Below are 20,817 nucleotides of genomic sequence, written 5' to 3'. Positions count from 1 at the left end.
TATCATGAGAGAAACTAATCTGTGTAAGTGGGGAAGGTAACAAACCAGGAAAGCTTGCAGGAGGAGAGTGATGCCTGAGCAAGGTGGAATAATAGTGCAGGGTTTGAAGGGACCAAAAAAATAAAAGCATGGGGTGGGAAATATCATGAGGAATTCATTGTTACTGGAGTATAAAATGTGAGTTAGATAAGAAGTAAGGCTGGGGAAGTTGAGAGGGTGTTGAAATATGTTAAAGAGTTTTCAGATTTGATTTTGAAAACTATGGGAAGCCATTGTAGGGTTTTAAGCAGAAGGGTGAGCTGTCCAGCACCTCTTAGATATGTACCCAGGTGGTGGATGGTAAGTAGTAGTATTCCCACTTTCTAGATGGGGCTCAGAAAGTGACTTGCCTAAGATTACTCAGCTTGTCAGAGGTGGAACAGAACCACGATTTCAATTCAAATCCGTCTGATTTTTTCCAGTACTAAGCAACCTCTCCAAGTTACAATGACCAACGACTGTGTTGAATTTCCTACCGAAAAGTACTCTTACTGTCACTCTGATATTTGAATCACAGAATAGGTTTAAGACAATATAACCAAGAGCTAGTACTTAGCACTATAAAAGGTTCAGAGAAGGAGAGATCAGGGAAGACTTCATGGGAGAGATGGCATCTATGTTGTCCTGAAGAAGGAAACTAGAACAGATAATGGGAATCCAGGTGAGAGAAAGTTGGGGCTGGAGGGTTGTGCCATCATGTGGTAGAGCAGGAGTGGGCATGGGAAACAGATGACAAGAGGCCACTTCCTAGCACAGCCATGGTCACTTGCTTCCTGAGATAGCCATGTAAAGAGAAAGGAAACAAAATGATCATGTTCCTTAATTTCTATCTCCACTTTTGCCGAATATAAATACACAACTGGCATTTAAAAAAAATCTCTTTACTACTTTAGTGCAGTCATTGGAGAATTTGCTTCCTACAGTGTTCTTTTTTACACTGCACTGTGATTTATATGTGTCCTCATCCTCTCCTCAAGCTCACTCTGACATAAAAGGGCGACAGTCGAGGACCACAGCCAGATGTGCAATAAATGACATTTGAGTGAAAATACAATAATAGAAGTCCGTATGAGAAACAGAGCTTGCTTACAGAAAGGAAGAGCGTGTGTGTTTGTGTTGTCTCACAAGTTCTCTAAATATGCCATCTATCTCTGTTATGAGTCACTTCACAGACTGGAGTTGGGATTTTTGCAAATACTGCTGGGTTATGTGTATTACAGTCAGTGTGTGCTGGAAAGAAGATGCACCTTCAAGTCAAAACAGACCTGGATTCATAGCCCAACCCCTCTGCCTACCAATTGTTTTACCTAGGGCACATTATGAACTCCATTACGATTAGTCTTACAGATCTGTGATCTTGTAATTATGCTCTCTCTTTGTCATTATTAAATTTACCCTCATCACATAATTCTTGGTAGCATATAATCATGCTCTAATATTCCTTATCCTAAAACAACAGATCCCAAAAACCTTTCTAATTTTGTCTCTTAAATATTGCAAAATAAATTTATTTAATTTTAAACTGTTGACAATATATCTTTCTCTAGCTATCTTCTAGTTTCTTTGTTCCTTTTCTCAGTAAAACTTAACAGTTGTCCAAAGTTTTGATTTTGACTTCTTCCTCTCACTCTAATCTCTTCCTATAATTCCATCAGGACTATTCATGTCTATATCAACTAACGATCTTCATGTTGCCAGATTTAAAGCCACTGCTTTATTTTAATCTTACTTGTTCTCAGCATTTGACAAGGCCCATCACTGTTTTCTTGGAAACTCTGTTTTCGTGGGTCTCTTCCTAACTCTCTGCTCTCCACCAGTCTCCTTCTCTCCTCAGCCTCTATGTGATGTGCCCCATGTTCTGACACGGCCCCCTTACTTCTTTGTTTATTCACTTTCCATAGATATCCTCTTTCAATCCAATGGCGTCAATAATATCCATTTGCTAATATCCTTTAAATTTGCCTTTTCATCCTCAAACTTTCTCTGGAACTCCAGACTCATGTTCATTTAGATGTCTAAGAGGCATTGCAAATTTAACATGGCTGAAAGAGAACTCTTGAATTTGTCTCCACTCTAGACTTGCTCTTCTTCCAATCTTCCCCACTGGATATAGCACCAGTAAGTGGTGCTATCTCCCCCAGAGTGCTCAAGTTAAAATATCTGAGCATTACTTTTGACTTAGTTCTTTCTTCCCCCTCATCATCCAATCGTTCAGCAAGTCCTATCTTCAAAAGCATTCCCACATTTATATCCTTCCCTCCTTTTCCATCCACTACCAGCACCCTAATCCAAGACACACCATCTCTCACCTAGAGTAACTGCAGTAGCCTCCGAACTAGTCTCCTTGTATCCTACCACAGTACCATCTGTTATAGGGACCAGAGGAATCTTTAAAAAATGTTTATTAGTTTGCACCATATTCCTTAAAACCCCCTGGGTAGCCTCCCATTGCACTCAGAATGAAATTTCAACTCTGCCCTGGCTGACCAAGCTCTGTGTGACCTGCCATGCATCTGTCTCTCAGCCTCTTCTCATTGACCATGCACCCAGCCTCATTTTTCTGGTTTTGGTTCCTTCAGCATGTCAAGTTTGTTGTCACTTTAGGGCCTTTGCACTACCTGACCCTTCAGTCTGCAGTGCTTTTCTTTCAATCTTCATGTGCTTGACTCTTTGGTATTCAAATCTCATCTTAAATATAGCCACTTCAGAGAGGCCCTCTCTGACAATCCAGTCTAAAATAGCTGTCTAGTCAGCCTCTGTCCCTTCCTCCTATTTTAATTCTCTACTAGCACTTGTCACTGTTTGATATTTTTCTTATTCATTTATGTCTATGGTCATTTCTTCATTCATTCATTGCTCTATTTTATGCCCTGGAATGAAGGTTCTATGAGAGGGGGACTTGGCTTGCTCATGCCTGTAGCCCTTGTCCTGGACCAGTGACTCGCCCATAGTAGATGTTGAGTACAAATGTATGGAATGAGTGCATATGTTTTTCTCTCCTGTAAAATGGTGTGGCTAATACTCTGTCTCAGAGTTGTTGAAGACTTACATTATCTAATTTGATAACACATGTAAAGTGAATAGTTCTGTGTCCAGCACACTTTATTTAATAAATAGAAACTGTATTATTTTTTAAGTATCTGGTTCATCATAGACATTCAACAAAGATTAGTTCTCTCTCTTTCTTGCAATCTGGATCCCCTGCAGCATTTTATATTTAAATAACCTGCACTCTGAACAAAGTGAAAAGTACTCTCCAGTCAGGTATGACTTTATATTTTTTTTCTGAAGAAAAGTACTCTCCAGTCAGATATAACTTTATATTTTTTTCTGAAGAAATGATTTATATATTTTTTTCTGAAGAAAAGCACTATTCATTCTATTCATATTCTGTCCCTTGTCCGCTAATACACACAAGAACACTGTATTATAACAAGGTTTGGCTTTCTCTGGGGAAATTATAATTTTCTTTTTCTCTTTGGTTATATGATCTTTGCCAATTAATCCTCTGTAGGCTCCAAGTGTTTTGGGGTTTGATTTCCTCATCCTGATGTTTAGGTTCTCTGAGAAGTATTCCCAGCTTTTGTGTGTCCTAATCATTTTTTTCTTTTGCATTTATTTAATATTTATTTAGCATCTACTAAGTGCCAGTCATGAGGATACAGATAGGAATTCACAGGGGCCTCTGTCCTTAAGGTCTAGTGGAGGAAGCAGGAAAACATAAATCAGTGAGGATAATAAAGTGTCTGTGGAATGTAATGGAAGCACAAAGGCGGGTGTGGCCAATTCACTTGGAGGGAGAAGGAAGGTTTCAGAGGTATGTGGCTGCTCACCGGCCAGCAAGGAGAGTAAAGGTGTGGAAGGATGACCCTGCCTCAGGGTCCACACTTTCGGAGCCTAGTGTGGCTGTGTGATCACAGTGGTAGCGGTAAGTCAAAAATCACAAGAAGCAACGCCGGAGAGAGAAGAGCAGGGGCTGAGTCATGGATGTCTCTGTGTGCCCTGCTAGGGAATGTGAACTTTCTGCAATGGTAGCAATGACAGAGGTGGCATTTAACATTTGTCGAACGCTTCCCCTATGCCAGATTCTCTTCTTCATGCTTTATTGCATTAATTCTTTTAATTTGTACAATAACCATGTGAGACAGGAACTGTTATTCCACCTATTTACACATAAAGAAACATAAGCACCAAGAGGGTAGGAAACTTGCCCAAAGTCACGCGATTCATAAAAGCGGAGGCAGGACTAAGGCTCAGACAGTTTAGCTCTAAAGTTCACCCTCTTTACCAGGGCACTGTACTTCCTCTCAGATAGCTCTGTCTAGGCAGCCCGGAGGCCCTGAGGATATTTAAGTGTGGAAATGACGTGGTCAAATTAGTTCTTTGGAAAGGTTGCCGTGAGTCACATTGCATCTTGTACAGGGGTTGGTTTCTAAAAGCATCAAAGGCAAAGAGTGGAGAATTACATTTTTCCCTAAAGTGAGGAGTATCTGAGTAAGGTTTGTTATGGTAGTGGTGGCATGTCATGTCTCAGCCAGCCCGGTGCAGCAGCTTTTCCCCTAGCCTTGGAACAGAGGGCAGTCTTTGGTCAACACAGATGTAAGAGATGAATAGTTGGTTTGTGTTGAGCGGCCCTGTTGTCTGAAAAGCACAAGAACATCACACTCCTGTGGAAACTGAGCCCCTCGGTGAGGACAGCAAACTCAGCCACCCCTCTTACTTTCTCCATGGCCCACCCTCACTTAGTGGGCAGCCGAGTCCCCAAATCACCAAGACAGTGATTTTCCCTGTCCTCATTACTCTCCTAGGAGGAGTGGTATGGATGTAAGTTAGGCCTGTGGATGATGATAGAGTGGAATAAGGGCTGCATATGAGTGGGAAAGCAGGAAGAAGGCAGAGAAAGCAGGCAGAGCAGGGCAGCTGCTGCCCAGGTATGAGAGGTTGGGACCAATGAAGATCGGGGCAGGGGGACTGGAGAATGAAGATGTGAGACATGTAAAGGAGGTTAAATATTCTGGACCCACTGACCGACTGGATTTGTTCCCTTCAAGCTTTTTCTAATCTGAAAACTTTGTTCATCATTATATCTTTCTGTTTTCAAAGTCTGACAAAATCCCTTCTGGTTTTCAAATGTGTCAACCTTAGTAACGGTACTCTCCACAGTCCTGGCTTACGGCTACTGAACTAGGCTTGAGTCTTCTGTAGGTGTTAGGAACTTTGATGAATCCATCTATGCTGTGACAATGGTGTGATATTTCTGGGTTTTTTTTTTGTTGTTGTTGTTGTTATAAACAGACATTAAATTAGGTCAGTTCTCTTGACAGCACTTGAAAAAGCCCTCCACTATGTTCTCTTACAGATTTTATGTTTAGTTCACTAATTTTTTGAAAATTGAATTGACTACTTTAAGGAAAACATTAACATGATTACAGTGATAAAAAGGAAACAAAACAGAACCACCCAGTACATAGGAAAAAGAGAGAGAGAAGCACATCAAAATACTGACAGTAATTATGTCCCCTTTGGTCATTTATTTTCCCCTTTTCTGTGTTTCCTAATTTAAAAAAAAAATGTGTCTGAAGTACCTGCAAAATGTTAAAAACTTGTAAAAAAAAAAAAAAGAAAAATTAAAAGAAAAGCTCCCTGTAATCCCATAATCCTAACACGTTCTTACTTTTGAAATGCCCTTGTTCACGTACATGTTTATCTTCCATAGCTGCCGTCCTGACAAATGCATCTTTGTGCATTCTTTTTATTTTATAGCCCATTATCAACATTATTTCATATTTCTACATAGTTTTCATAAATGGCATTTCTAAGGGCTGCCCCGCATTCCATGGTGTTGCTGTTCCACACTGAACTAGTGGACATTTGGACCGTTTCCAGTTCTCTGAGATAAGACATAATGAGCATTTTTGTTCATTTAGTGTTTCAAATTTGTTCAGTTCTTTCCTTAAATTGAATCCCCAGCAGTGAGCTCACTGCAGGGAAGGTTTGAACTGTATGATGGGTTTGGTATGTACTGAGTAAGATAGTGATTTTTAGAAGAGATGGTCATAAGCTGTGTACATGTGTACCTGTCTCATGTTTCCCTCACTCGTGCTGAGCTCCTATGATATTTTAACAAAGTGTATCGTTTCTAAATGTCATGTTTATTGAAGAAAAGTTAGAAAAGATATAAATATATAAAGAAAGGAATAAACTATGCATAATCCTACCTTGCAGAAGTAAGCATTCAAAAAATGTATTTCCTTCCAAGTGTATTTTTCATAATGTTACATCATGCGGCTCTATAAAAGTATAACCTCTTCTCTGTTGTTGGATGGAGGTTTTACTCCTGTATTTCAGGAGGCTATTCTAAGTAATGTGGGAATGAACTTTCTTGTGAATAAATCTTTGTGCACATCTTGGAATCATTCCTTAGGAAAATCCCCAGAAGCAGGATTGCTAGGTCAAAGATTATGGACACTGTTAAGCCTTTTGATGAGTATTGAAAACTTGGTATTGAAGAGAGTTATGCCACCTGCTTAGAAGTCTGTAAGAGACCTGCTGGATGAGAGCTGATGAGGGCCTGAGCCAGGTGGGTGCAGTGGAGACCAAGGTGGAGCAGAGGGGGAATTCAAGCTACATATCTGACAGAAAATCTGCAGGCCTTGGTAACAGATGGCTTATGGCATGCTCTGTGTGTGTGGGTGTTAGGGGACCATGTTGAGAGAGAATTTTTACCTTATTTTCCACATTGGAATTTGCCAGGATGCAGATAAGATAATTTACAGGAAAGCATTTATCAAACCTGAGGTGCTGTGTAGATGTAAAAGCTTATTGATAGTAATGGTAATTAAGAAATCCCACCCAACAGGGTTGTTTCGAGGATGAAATGGGCTGGTGTATGTAAAGTACCTACACCCTAGACAAATAGTCATTCTCTTGAGTGACACAAGACCTGGCACAAACTTGGGAGACAAACTTAGGAGAATTCCTCAAGTTTGCTTCCCTTTTACTTTTCCTGCTTCCAGTGAGGAAGGAATCTGTTTAAATAGCTGACAAGGGTACAGCATGGAGTGACAATCTTCTGGCAGGGAAGGAGATACCTCTGTCCTTGGTAGGCCTTGAGTCCTTCTGGCAGAGAGAAACCTTGAGCCCACTTGTGGGCTGAAGCCCTGACCTCTGGCTGTCTGGCCAGGCTGCATTGTGTGTTCAGTCTTGGGGAGGAGACTGAAGATGCTGATAAGGAGGCCCTTCTGGTCCCCTCCAGACAGGCGCAGGAAAGCTGCTGCAGAGGAAAGATTAGAAACAGTCCCTGATTTAGTGAACACAGCAGGGAATGCAGCAGGACAAACACCCCACCCCTAGCTCTTTGCGGGTGCTATTGTTTATTGTTGGAGGAGCGCGACAGAAGGAGGCTGGCCTGCTTGTGCAGAAGACGGAAACAGCAAGTTGGGTCTGGAAAGGCCTTTCTGAGATCAACTCGACAAACATGTTTTGCAGACAGAAGCACTCATCTTGGAAAGGGATTAATGAGTGGGAATGGTATCTTTCTTTCCCTCCAGGAAATGAGGTGCCAGTATTTTCAGGAGCATCCAAGACTCTATCAAGCACCTGCACCCATGTGCTATGATAAAAACAAATTATCTCTATCTGGGGAGTTAACCAAATGGGGACCTAGGTGGGTCCAATGCAGTGCCCGCCCCACCCCCCCTTCTCTTTTCACCTCTGTAGGAAACCAAATCTGTGCTCAGTGCAGTGATACCTTCTCACTATGGGAGGTGACAGATCACTATTACCTCAGGAAGATTATTTATGCATTTGCTTTGGTTAATGCTGATTAAATGTTGTTTCAAGGCTTGATTTCTCATTTTCCTTACATGTCTGAGTATTCCAAATCTATCGTGTATTTCTAGTAAATAGGAAAATATAAAAGACAGTATAGAAAGAATAAAATAATAAGATGTCTTCTTGTCTTGCTTTTTGAGAATAATATTAGGAAGATCTCAAGTCTACTTTATTTTTTATTTTTATTTATTTTTTTACTTGTATTTAAAAATATTCCCAAGGGCTGCTTTTGAGCTCCCTTCCATTGATGGATTCATGTCAGCCTCCCTGGCAGTTATACCTATGACTTTGCTTAGAAAGGGTTTATCTTTACAGACCTTATTTGTCCTAGCAGCAGCTCTGATTTAGAGTCAGGGGACCCATGTATATTCTTCTGACTGTTGCTAGCATGCCACATGGCCCAAGGCAAGTCACTCTTGATTTCAAATCCCCTTTCTGTAACATGGAGAGAAAAAGACAGGCTCCTCCTGATTCTTCAGGAAGATTCTGTGTCAACGTGCAGTGCAAGTAATTTTTGAGTAGTAATACATGATACAAATGTGCAAGAGTTTTATTTTTATTAGTGACAGAAATAAACTGTTTTTCAATCCATTGCTTTTGGTTGTCATATAGTGGACACTTGGTATTGAGAGAAGTTGGTATGAAAGAATGAATCCACTGTGTAGGGACTTGCTGTGCTGAGATTTGGTTTAATGAAGAAGCAGTGGTACAGCCACCATTAGGTGCAAAAAACAACCCCAAAGTCTGAGTGGGACAGTCCTTCCCTGCCACATGAAAGGCTGCAGTAGAACAAAGAAAAAGGCAGAAAGATAGAAACAGAGCACCCCATATTATTTTAAAAGGGACTTTCTCACTATCTTAGGAAAACTGGCTTGCCTTTCTAGCACTACTGTAAACTGAATGGAAGGGCAGAGTATAATTTGTTAGGAGTTCAAGGTTATCTTTTTTGCTAGAAAGAGCTAGATACTGTAGCCTCCCCAGAGGCACACTAGTTTTCTTTTGCATTCTTCCAGAAATACTTTATGCACATCCAGATAAATAATTATATGCTCCCCATTCATACCATACACACCATTTTTAATCTTGATTCTTTCACTTAATGCATCTTGCAGATGTCCATAGCAGATTGTGTGGTACATTGATGTATAGTTTCCAAAATCTGTACAACCATTTTCCTGCTGACGGATTTTTAGGTTGTTTCATATTTGCTGCTGCAAATATTGTTGTAATAAATATCATACTCCTTGTATCTTTGTATACATGTATCAGTATAAGTGTGGAATAGATTCCTAGAAGTGGAGTTGCTAGGTCAGAGGGTTTGTAATAGCCTTTTTTGATTTAAATCAATATTGCCCTCTATAGAGGCTGCATTGATTTATCTCCCACCAGTGGTATGTTGCATTTCTCTATACTCTATACTCTCTCCCATGCAGAGTGAACTTTGCCAGTCAGAGATGAAAAATGGTTTCTGATTATACATTCATTATAGTTTTCATTATAAATTATAATTTATATTTAAAATTAAAATTTATAATTATAATTTATCATTATGAATTTTAAGTTCATTAGAATTTGATTTACTTTTATGAGTGAAGCTGATCATTTAAAAAATATATGTGCTATTTTTATTTCCTGTCTTGTAAACCGTCTGCTCATGTCCTTTACCCATTTTTTTCTATAGAGTCATTCAATTTTTCTTATTAATTTGTAGGAACTCTATGCATTTAAGGATGTTAGCCCTTAGTTATATGTATTTCTGATATTTTAATCAGTTCATCTTTTATTATTTTGTCATATAGAATTTAAAAAAAAATTTAATTATTCAAATTGGTCAATCTCTTTATTCTATGGCCTTGATTTTGAGTAATCCCCACTTTAAGATTTTACGCATACTTTCCTCTAGTAATTTAATGCTTTTAGTTTTTAAATCCAAATATTTACTCCATCTGGAATTTATTTTAGCATAAGGAGTTTGATAGAGTTCCAATTTAACTTTTTCCCAGAAAGACCTTGGTTTTGAATCCTGCACTTTTATTCACTGGCTGTGTAATTTAGAACAAATTAAACTTTCTGAACCTCAATTTCCTTATCTGTGTAATGGGAATAATAATAATAATACCTGATGAGGCTGCTGGAAGATTAACTAAGATTGTACATGAAAAATATTTAGCACAGTTCCTGGCACATGGTAAGCGTTCAAATCATGTTCCAAATACCCAAAAAGCTGAGAAAACATAGCATGTTCCAGCAAAGGAGGGAAGTTCTAGGTGGCTAAGATACAGAGGTCAACTTGCAACTCACTAGTGTGTGACTTAGAGTGAGTCACTTTGTCATCTAAACCCTCAATAAGGACTAGCTCCTGAGAATGTTGGCAGGTCCACATTAGATCACATCTGTGAAAACATTGTGTAACGGATAAGTGGCTGGAGATTATGATCTGGTGAATGAGGAGCAGCCATGGCACAGGTAGGTGTTTGATATCCCAAGGAAAATAATTACCTTGCAATAACATGAAATTAGCAGCTGATGTAAAGCAAGTGAGCTTGCAGCCAGTTGATTATAGCAATGTTTAGTAATTGCCTTCTAGTAATTATGCAATAATGAGCTTCCTGAGACAGAACCTTGTTAGAGTGAAAGATGGATCAAATGTTTTCAATTCAGTGTATACATCTTGAACACAGCAGTGGGCTATGCAGATGTGAGTGTCTTGCTGAAGCATGTTTCTTGTCCTTAAGGACAGCAGGGGCAACAGACATGTAGAGCATTGCCTCCTCCACCAGGCAGAAGCACAGGTGGAGATATACTTGGAGGAAGGTCCATAGTGCTCTGGGATTTTCTAGGCAGGAGACACTTCACCTGCAGAGCCCCATGCATCTGCCAGTCTGAACCCAGGCTCTGAAGTCTGGCCCACATTCTAAAGAACCCCAGCCCAGTAATACCTTCTTCAGTGTCACTTGTTGCCCTTTTTTATTTCTCTGTTTGGTTGTTTTGAATTCATCAGGCACGTCTTGTTTCTCATGCCCTGCCCACGTACCTCCATAGCTTCTTGGTGGGCCTGGTATTGTGCTTAGGGCCTCTGTTTCTACTAGACCTGACAACTCAGATTTTCCCTGGGTAGGGTTGTTAGATTAAATATAGGATGCTCAGTTAAATTTGAATTTCAGATAAACAATAATGTTTTACTGTAAGTGTGTTCCATGCAACATTTGGGTCACACTTTTATACTAAGGAATTATTCATATGTCCCATGTCATATTTGGAACGAACATATTGAAATGTATTTGTTGCTATCTGAAATTCAGATTTAACTGGGTGTCTCCCTTCTCCTTCTTTCCCTCCCTCCTCCTCTTTCTTGCTCCCTTCCTTCCTTTTCGTAGCAACCCTACATCATTAGCCCTGATTGCAAATGCTATAAAATGTTCCATGGAGCCCTAGTAGCAAGGGATGTTAAAAGATGTTATATGATAATAGAATTCTGAGGTAAAATCATGTTTGGTAAATTCTGGATTAAACAAAATTAGCTGGTTTTCTTTATTATGGGAATTTTCAGAGCCTTTTAAATTTACAGTGTTGGGTTATAGTATTTAGTATTTCTCCTAGGTATGTCACTATCCTCCCCCTCCCCACTCCTGAGTATTTCGAGTCATAGGAGCAAATGTCGAATGGATGCTGATGGTCTCTGTTTGTAGACCATGAGTTCTGATTTTAGGTTTTGGGAAAATACTAATCTATAGAAAACAGCAATAACAAAAAACTTTGTATAATGTTATGGTTCTATTTTTGTTTTAAAAAATCCATAAATTTTTAAAATATACATATAGATGTGAGTATATGTAAATAAAAAACTAAAGGGATGTATACCATAATGTTAACTGTAATTATTCCTAGGAGTGTGGGTAGGGAAAGAGATTATTGGTGATTCTTTTCTCTCCTTTTTGTTTGGCTGTATGTTTTGCCCTCTGTATATATGATTCTTGTCAGAAAGGTTAAAGAAAACAACATTTGATCATTCTATTTTTAAAAAGGTCACTACTCCATATATTATCTTATTTGCCTCTCAAGCAACTCAGTGATATAGATTCTAATATTATAGGTTCTACTATTATCCCCATTTTATAGATGAGGACACTACATAGCTCTGTAGTTTCTCTGTAGATCCCAGACCCAGATCACTTAATTTCATTATCATGCTGCTTCTGTCCTGGGAAGGGGCTGTGGCACCTAGGCACCCAACCCCCTCAATTACAGACCCTGAATGAGAAAAGGACATGAGTGAGATACATGGGTTTTGAACAAGGACAAGTTCTCAAAATATCATTTTCTTCGGCAGAGGCCTGGGTCAGAAGATGGGGCAAGCACCTGGCCTTCTGTTCACCGGAAGCCTTGATTTTATCTCTTACATGGAGCTGAAAGGGCAGGGGGGAAAATGTTCTTATGTACAACAGTGAATACATTATTTTAAAGGTCACTTTGATAAATGGTGTATGTTGCCAGAATCAAATTGCTTAGAACGTTTTTTCTTTTTAACCTTTTCCTAGTACATCTTGTTTCCTGTATCATTTTTTTTTTTTACTTATTTTTTTTCTTTTCCTCGCCTATTTTTCCTTTCTGAATCTTATGCGTATATCCATTTATTTAGAGCTATCATGGTGATTATGGTATTTGAGATTTTGCTTGTTTATCTGAATAGTGTTCCTGTGCCCAGTACTTAGTTACATGGATGAATGATGACTCAATTGTGAGTATGCAGGGAAAACTCTGAGTCCATCTCCTAAATGAGACGGACTCAGAGGGCAAAATGAGTGCTTATATGATCTGGAATCTATGTGGCTCTATTGATGTGGGTGTGCTGCTTCCAGAACAGGAGGATTCTAGAATGCTACAGTTCACAGCATTCTAGGGTTCCAGTCAGCTGAACCTCCGGCCCTCATGACAACTATAGCAACACTGTCAATCACAAGGCAGAGGATAGCAGCATCCTATTTCAGAAGGAGCCGGGCTTTGGAGTTTGATTGATCTGCGTTTGAATTCCAGTCTTAAGACTAACTAGCTGTGTGACTTCAGCATAACCTCTCTGTGCCTCAGTCTCATCTTCTGTAAGCTTGATAATAATATTATCTACCTCATAGGGTTGTTTGTAAGGATTAAATGAGTGAATACATGTAGAAGAGAACCTGGTACATAATAAACATTGAAGAAGTATTAGCTATTATTATTATTATTAACAATAATGGCATAAAAAAATTTTACAATAGTGGTTGGCCGGTAGCACATCTTGGGACTGTTTGCTCCCCACACGAGGTGTGACTTTGTTGTCCATTTAGGGCTGAGTGTAACTAACTGCCTCCAAATGGATTTCCCTTCCCAGGAAGCTGTCTCATCACATGGTGATCGGCGATGCCTGAGCTCTGACCTTACTTACCAAACAGAAGGGCTTCCTCAGAGAATATTCTGAGCTTATCATTCAGCAGTGTGTTTTCTATTAGAAATAAAACAGTAACTGCAGCAGGTAACCCGGAGTTTACAGTCCAGCCTTAGCTCCAGATATTCCACAGTTTTAAAGAGACCAAACATGTTTTCTCTAGAGATTTATTTAAAAAACAAACAACAACAAAAAATCTCAACAGAGTATTAAAGTAATTTCTTATAGAAAGGAGAAGGGCCTTGACTTTTATCTGCGCCTTGCTCCACGTGGTAAGCACATGAGACTTGACTATGAGTGCTGACTCTGACCAAGTAACTCTTCTCCTTCTTTTCCTGAAGATGCATAATTTAGGTACTGTTAACCTCTTAGGAGCCCTCTTTCTTAGGTTTTAGTTTTGGGTGTTCTCCTTTGGATTCTCTGCTCGTTTCTTGACTTCTGCCAAAGATGGAAAGTAAAGTGTGGCAAACAATCGAAGCTCAGAAAAAGAATGTGGCCCCATTCTGTCTTCTCCGTCATTGACTTAGGAAAGCAGTGAGTTATGGTCCATGGTGGTCCACAGAACCTCATGACTTTCTACTATCCTTGTGCCTGTCTTTGAGATTTATTTTCTTTTCACTGTTAACAACTTTATCGAGTTTTAATTAACATACCATGTCCCTGAGTTTTTTTCTCAGTTTGACTTTGATTCTTATTTAAACTACTATAGTGCAGTAGAGTTTTGGATTTGAAGGTAGAGGAGGAGAGAAGGGAAATCACATTTCTTAAGTGCTCACCCTTCATGATTTGATTCATCTGATCTTTCTTAAGCTTCTACCATAAGCCAGGTATTGTGAAAGGAACAACAAAGTAGTGGTTCAAGGACAAATGGATCCTGGACCTAGGCCATCTGGATTTGAATCCCAGCTCCACAGGTTAAGTGGGACCCACCATTAAGTGAGACCTTAACAACTTTTTATATAACTTCTCTTATGCTTCAGTCAATTTAAGATTCTAATAGTGTCCACCTGATTGTTTTGAGGATGAACTGAATTAATAATATAGAGTAAGATGATGATGATGATGACAATGACAGTAATGAGATGGGTTGGTATCATGGCTCAGCCAGACACTTCATTACTCTCATGCCACTCATGGTTGTGCATGTATGTGTGCATGTGTGTGTGCGTGTGTGTGTCTGTATGTGTATGTGTGTAGGGCGGAGGTGCTGAAGGATGGTGTTGGAGTGTGGAAAGATATGTATAAGTACAGTGAAGCATGGTGAGTATTACTAAAGGAGAGGGGAAGGGTATTGTGGGAGCATATAGCAGGGGAGCCCAGCCTCCCTCATAGGTCAGAGAAGTGCACTAGAGAGAGTGATGTTTAAGCTGATATCTAAAGGAGGAATAAAAGTTGGCTAAGCTGTGGATGGTGAGGGGAGATTGTGTTCTGTGTTTTGGGCAGAAGGAACAGTATATGTGAAGGTCTGAAGAGAAAATGCAGTGATGTTTAAGAAACTGAAGAAATACAGTGAGCTTAGAGCATGGCATGTGAGGAGAGTGGTCAGAGATGACACTGGCAATAATGAAGGCAGAAACCAGACCATGGAACATTTGAGTCATATTGAAGAGCTGGGAGCTCTGAAAGCCAGATACTGTTCTTGGGGGTTTCATTAATTCCTTCAGGCATCACAACTCTGTGATACAGGTTTTATTAGCTTCATTTGTTGCTGGGGAAGTTAAGGATCTAAAAAAAATTGCTACTTGCCAGAAGGCACAGATTTAGAAGGCAGTATAGTCAGGATTTGAACCTAGGTTTTTCTGGTTCCAAAGTTAGAGTTCTTTTGATGACACCGTATTCTTCTGAAGTTGAGGGCTGGCTGTTGGCTTTCTGACTTCTGGATACATTCTTAATTTCCTTTAACTTCTGTTGACTCACCTGAAAAATAGGTACCATATTACTAAATACCAGCCTCACAGATGTGTGAAAACAAATGGGAATATTCATAAAGGACCTAGTACAGTGTCTGGTATATAACAAGTTCAGCAACTGCTTTTGGACCCAGGTTCTTGACAGAGAAATGTTTTTCCTTCATGGTCCCATAAACTGAGACAGAACCCCACGAACTGCTACCTGCATGTGGCTTAGTTTTCAGTCATCTTTCCAAGTATCAGTTGAAATCCACATAGAAATCACCTTTGCATCCAGGAAATCAGCTCCTCTAAAGACTTGACGGGTCTCAGTGCAGTGGACTCTCCTTTTGCCTTGCAACCCTACAGTCATTTGTGCTTCAGCTGGTAGGAGTGACCCTGAGGCTTCTCTAGTTTTTTCAAGCATCCTTCCCCTAATGGGCTTGCTGCAGGGGCAAGTGTTCCTTTTCCTCCTCCTCCAGAGTCTACCAGGCTTGTTTTGCCTGTACCTTATAGAATGAGCTCTGCTGCAGATTTGAACTGAATTTAACTTTGTTGTTGTTGTTGTAACTTTTCTCATGTTGGTCTTGAGGGCAGAGATTGTCTCATCTCTGTATTTCCTATGGTAATTAGCATAGTACTATCATATATACTCAGTAGCTTACAATTGTTTTCACTAGGATAGGGCTTTATGAATAACAGGGCTCTTTTGTATAGATTTTTTTTTTCGTAATCTTTACAACAGTCCTCTGAAGTAGATAGAACATGTAGTATTCTTTTTAGCACAATCGGAGAAACTAAGGCCTTCACTTAAGCAATATGACCATGAATTCTTTAATTCTAAAGTAGACATTTAGGTGTAACTCTGTTCCATGGGGTAGGAAAATAAAGCCGAAAGATGTGATCCCTTCCATCAAGGATGAGGCAGACATTTGAGCAGATAATTGTATATAGCAAGTGAAGTTTTAAGACAGAGGAATGATGAAAGTCTTTAACTTTATTTGGGGAAGATCAGCGAAAACCTCAGGAAGAGCTGGTTGCACTGGGCCTTAAAGGATTGACTTCATGAGGCAGAAAAGGTGGGAGGGAGGCTGTCCTAGACAAGGGAAATGCCATATACCAAATCCCATAGCATGGCTGGTAGCATGTGTATAGCCCCAGCATGGGGTGGTGGTAGAAGAAAAAGATTGCAATATCTCCCACTGGTAAGACCCCAAGACTTACAAGAAACTAAAAGGTTCCTTCCTAAGTATCTTTACCTCCATTCAAGCTCCCAGCCCCTAGATCTTCTTCCGAGGGGCATATACGGCCTATACGTGAACCACCTTTAAGCTTTGGATGGGCTCTCCTTTGCCCTGCTTCCTTGCACTCTCAGCTTGTCCACACGTAGATTTGTAATCTCCTTTCTATGCTAAAAGAAAACAAATCTTATCACATGAACGACCTGCGACCTGACTACTTGGAAGAATAAAGGTTACCAGGTGAAAGAACATCTGTGTCATTTACTCTTTGTGGCGTGAGATAACTGGGAAGGAATAAAGTCCATCAGTGACCAGACACCTGTGTTCCTCTTGCTGGCAGAGTCACCAGAGGGGAGCATTAAATTGCTCTTCAAATGAGTCAGACCTGTTGTTTCTGAGCAGACAAGGCTGGTGCAGCTTGAGCTCTGTGGGCAAGTCTGACCAGGCCCCTTCTCACTCTTGCCTGTATTTGTTTGCCTTGCAGCTGTGTAAATGAGTATGGAAGATTATGATTTCCTGTTTAAAATTGTTTTAATTGGCAATGCTGGTGTGGGGAAGACGTGCCTAGTCCGACGATTCACTCAGGTAAGAGAACTCGAAAGTCCAGGGTTGGCCTTTTCGGTCTGGCCTGCAGGGTTAAGGGAACCTAATAGGATGAGTGACTGGCCTAGCGCCAGCCTCTTGGCTGCTAATTCTTAATGTACCCTTTGAAGGTGCACCGGCTTTGTAGCCTGCACTAGAGTTTTTTAAACCATCTCAAGGAGGCCTGGTTCCGTGGGTCACCACCACCCTGCTACGCCTCTTGGTGCTTCCCTTAATGAAAGGGGTAAGTAGTTTTCATTCAGTGTGCAGTATCAAAAATGGTTTATTACATTAAAAAATAGATCATTAGTTAATTATAATCCGAAGGTGGAAACAAATGAATCTGGATATCAAATTAAACCTAAATATTAATTTTTAAAAAACTTAAATACAAATAAACCAAACTCCCTGCCTATGCCCTCTGATACCTCCCAGAAAACTGGGTGAATCATTTTGGTTCAGAATCAAATATGCTGATTTTTCTAGATCTATTAAATGGAGATGAAATGAGACCAGTGAAGGACTATTTGAACTAAATTAAGTGTTCTCTTTGAGGTGAGCCCTTATCACATGGTCTTAGTACAAGTTTCCTTTGGGGCTGCCCTTTTGAGAATTACTGCCAGAGATTACATACCTATTTTTATACAAGAATGAGTAGGAAATCATTCTGAGGTTGACCTTCTTTTGCGTTTTCCCAGAAAAATATGAATGGTATCCGTTTAAGGATTATCATGCATGCATCTTACATTTTCATAAAGTGCTAGTTGGGAAAGTTGAGACTAGCTCTTCTAAGGCACAGGGCATCCTGGCGTCATGAAAAGAATATTGGCTTGAGAGTCAAGACACAGGTCCCAGCTCTGCCCCTGGCTCATCCTGTGAGCCTGGGTAAGTTACTCACCCTTTCTGGGCCTCCTGCCGTCCTGCTGCACACAAGTAGCCTGGTGATTTCCAAGACTCCTTGCAGCTCTGACATTCTGTGATTCTGTTCTGTCAGAAACTGGAGAGCCAGATCCAATAACACACAAACAGCTTTAGGGCAGAGAGTCATCTCTGGAAATGCCAGTGTTTTCCCTATGATAATGAACACAGAAAAGAACTCAGTGCTTTTTACTAAGCCTTAGTCTGGCGAAATCAAAAGTAACAAGCTAATGCATCTGAGCTTAGTCCACCAACATGGCGCATTGCATTGGAAATGCCAGCTGGTTTTACTTCCATCTAACATTAGTAATTTTTTCTGCTTTTGGCAGGAGGACAAAACTGCAGACATGTAGAGAAGTGTATACTCCTTTTTCATAAAAACTCTCTTGACCTTGTTTTATTACTGAAAGATTCTCTCATTTTACAGATGAAGAACTCAGGTCTAGAGGGATGAAATGACGTCTTTGCATCTCATGGCCTGTTAGTAGCAAGGCTAGGATTAGAACCCAGGTCTCCTGGTTCTCAGCCTGATCATTGTTATCTTTCACATATTCTAAGCTCTGAGACCATTGGAGTCTTGCTTTTCTCTTTAAAAGTATAAACCTTATCATTTGAGGTAAAAATGCTTCCATTTTTGAACACTAATTTTTACCAATAAACACACCACCTCTTATTTTTCATTTCTGTCTACTTTGTACCCTTCCCAGTCCCCCAACTACTCCCAAAATTCATATTTCATAGGCAGGATCATGTTTGTTTTGTTATTTAGTAGACAGTTAAAATGAATTGGATTCAGCTGTTTTTGAAGCGTGAGGAATTGGGGAACAAAATGATAGAGAAGTCATTGGGAAGGGTTTGTTTTTATTTTTTGGCATTTGTTAGACTGCAAAACAGCTGGAGCTATAAACTTGAAGCTTAGCAGCCTTGTGTTTGAGCCAAACCAAAATAGAAGAAAATTGATTCAATATTTGTAAGTAAAGTTATGAATGTTTATATTTATATCTTTTGCAGACATGCAATGGAACATTTCCTGTTGTTTTGAAGCCTAGTCTTTTAAGTTTAAACTTTAATTGAAGAATTCTCTTGTTAGGGAATGGACTTAATTAAAAGTGCCCCAATCTTAGCTGCCAGAGCTAATAAAGTCTATTTTACTTTAATTTCTGGAAATTCTGGACTATAAATGAAGAGGGAAGGGAAACTAGGTAAAGTATTCTTTTCTGTTAGAATTCCTTCCTACCTCCAACTCCCTCCCTAAGCTTGCGGGAAGTATTATGTACAGTACATTACATTATACAAGTAATTTTGCTAAAATCTTTCTATTTCAGCTTCCAGTTTAATGTTAAGCTTGTTTTTGTTTTTGAAATGCTTACATCAGCCTCAAACTCATTGAATTTGAGACCCAGAGAAGGGGACTGGTTTGCTTGAGGTCACACAGATATCCTAAGGCTGCTGCCTCCTGGATTAGTGCTATTTCTACTATACTTTCTCACTGAATGACATTGTTTTCTTTGATTATCTTCCCAATATCGTTGGCCTTGGTCTCATGTAATCATATATGTATGGTACATTGCACTGAGGGAAATAGTTATCACCCTAAGGGCAGGAGAAAATCCAAAAGCTTCACTGTACCATTCATCTTTCTCACACTGACTTCTCATTTTTTTTCATATTGGTTGTCCACTCCTATGGCTGCCCATGTCATAGACTGATAACCAGTTTTAATCTTCCTTGATTTTACCTCTCTTAGAGCACTTATGCATTTCGCCTTCACTGTAACAATCCTGATCTCACCCCTGTGGTTCCCCGTCCCTTGATCTTATCTTTGGGTCTGATTTTTGTTTCATTCTTTGAAATCAGATCCCCTTGCCCTTTCCCAGTTCTCTCCCTTCACCCTCTGTCTTCCTCTCCTTTTCTTTGCCCCCCTTTCCCTTTCTTTTTCTTTCAGAATTTCTCTCTTCTCCTTTCTCCCTCATTTCTCCTTCCCTCAAAACATACATACATACAAAATTAAATTAAACAGGGCTCCCATGACACTAACCAGAGTTCTCTTTACTGCTAGTTAACTCAGCCAGAGGAAGGGCTGGCAATGGTAGTTATGGGAGGAAGGAGGGAGGGAAGGGGAAATTTCATTTGAAAGATTTGCTTAATTGTTATTTTCCATTATTTATTCTCTAGGGTCTTTTTCCGCCTGGCCAAGGAGCCACAATTGGAGTTGATTTTATGATTAAGACAGTGGAGATTAACGGTGAAAAAGTAAAGGTAAGATGCTCGGTGTTCAGTAAGGTTTTTTTTCTTGTCCTATGTGAAAAGAAGTAGTGTTTTCATAACATTTATTATATCTTCCACATTGAAAATAATATACTCTGCCATTGCAGCTTATTTCTGAAGTTCTTCTTTCCCTTTATGGGGGCAGGAAGGGTTCTGGATGGTGTGTTTATAGATGGGAAGACAGAGAAAGAAGGGCTAAGGCAAGGTTGTCCTATCTTCTGTCATGTCAGAGGTGATGTGAAAACAAAGAAGAAAATTTGGAGGGGATCTCCCAAGTTGAGCCAATAAGCAGTGCTACCTTTTCTGAATAGCAGCCCCATGGAAGATTCTACTGATTCCTACATTTGTTATGGGTCATTCAGTCATATCAATCATTTACTAGAGTTGTTCTGTCTCCCATCATACCCTTATTTCTAGCAAGGGGGATATACTAAATGAGGGCCTCAGAAGGGCTCCATGTTCTCTCCCTTCCCCTTTGTGGCCTCTGGATGTTTTGGTATCTGTAAGAACTATGGTATGTCCAATACTGGGAGAGGGAGATAGTGTTTATCAAGCACATACTACGTGTCAGTCTCTCTGCTAGATGATTTTACGTGTATTGTCCTATTTAATTTAATCCTTACTG

General features: G+C 39.8%; 1 protein-coding gene across 7 annotated transcripts in view; it reads left to right on the top strand.

Moving 5' to 3' along the window:
• The window catches only part of RAB30 (RAB30, member RAS oncogene family), a 73,197-nt gene that overhangs the window by 34,903 nt on the left and 17,477 nt on the right, over positions 1–20,817 (top strand). For all 7 annotated transcript variants that reach the window (XM_039848177.1, XM_039848171.1, XM_039848172.1 and 4 more), the window contains 2 exons: positions 16,909–17,009; positions 20,100–20,183. In XM_039848177.1, the coding sequence (XP_039704111.1) occupies positions 16,917–17,009; positions 20,100–20,183 (177 nt within the window). In that variant the 5' untranslated portion in view covers positions 16,909–16,916. The remainder of the gene's footprint in view (positions 1–16,908; positions 17,010–20,099; positions 20,184–20,817) is intronic.

This window comes from Pteropus medius, unplaced genomic scaffold, assembly GCF_902729225.1.
Source record: "Pteropus medius unplaced genomic scaffold, Ma_sr-lr_union100, whole genome shotgun sequence".
Classification (NCBI taxonomy): domain Eukaryota; kingdom Metazoa; phylum Chordata; class Mammalia; order Chiroptera; family Pteropodidae; genus Pteropus; species Pteropus medius.
This window is presented reverse-complemented; position numbering and strand designations above follow the sequence as displayed.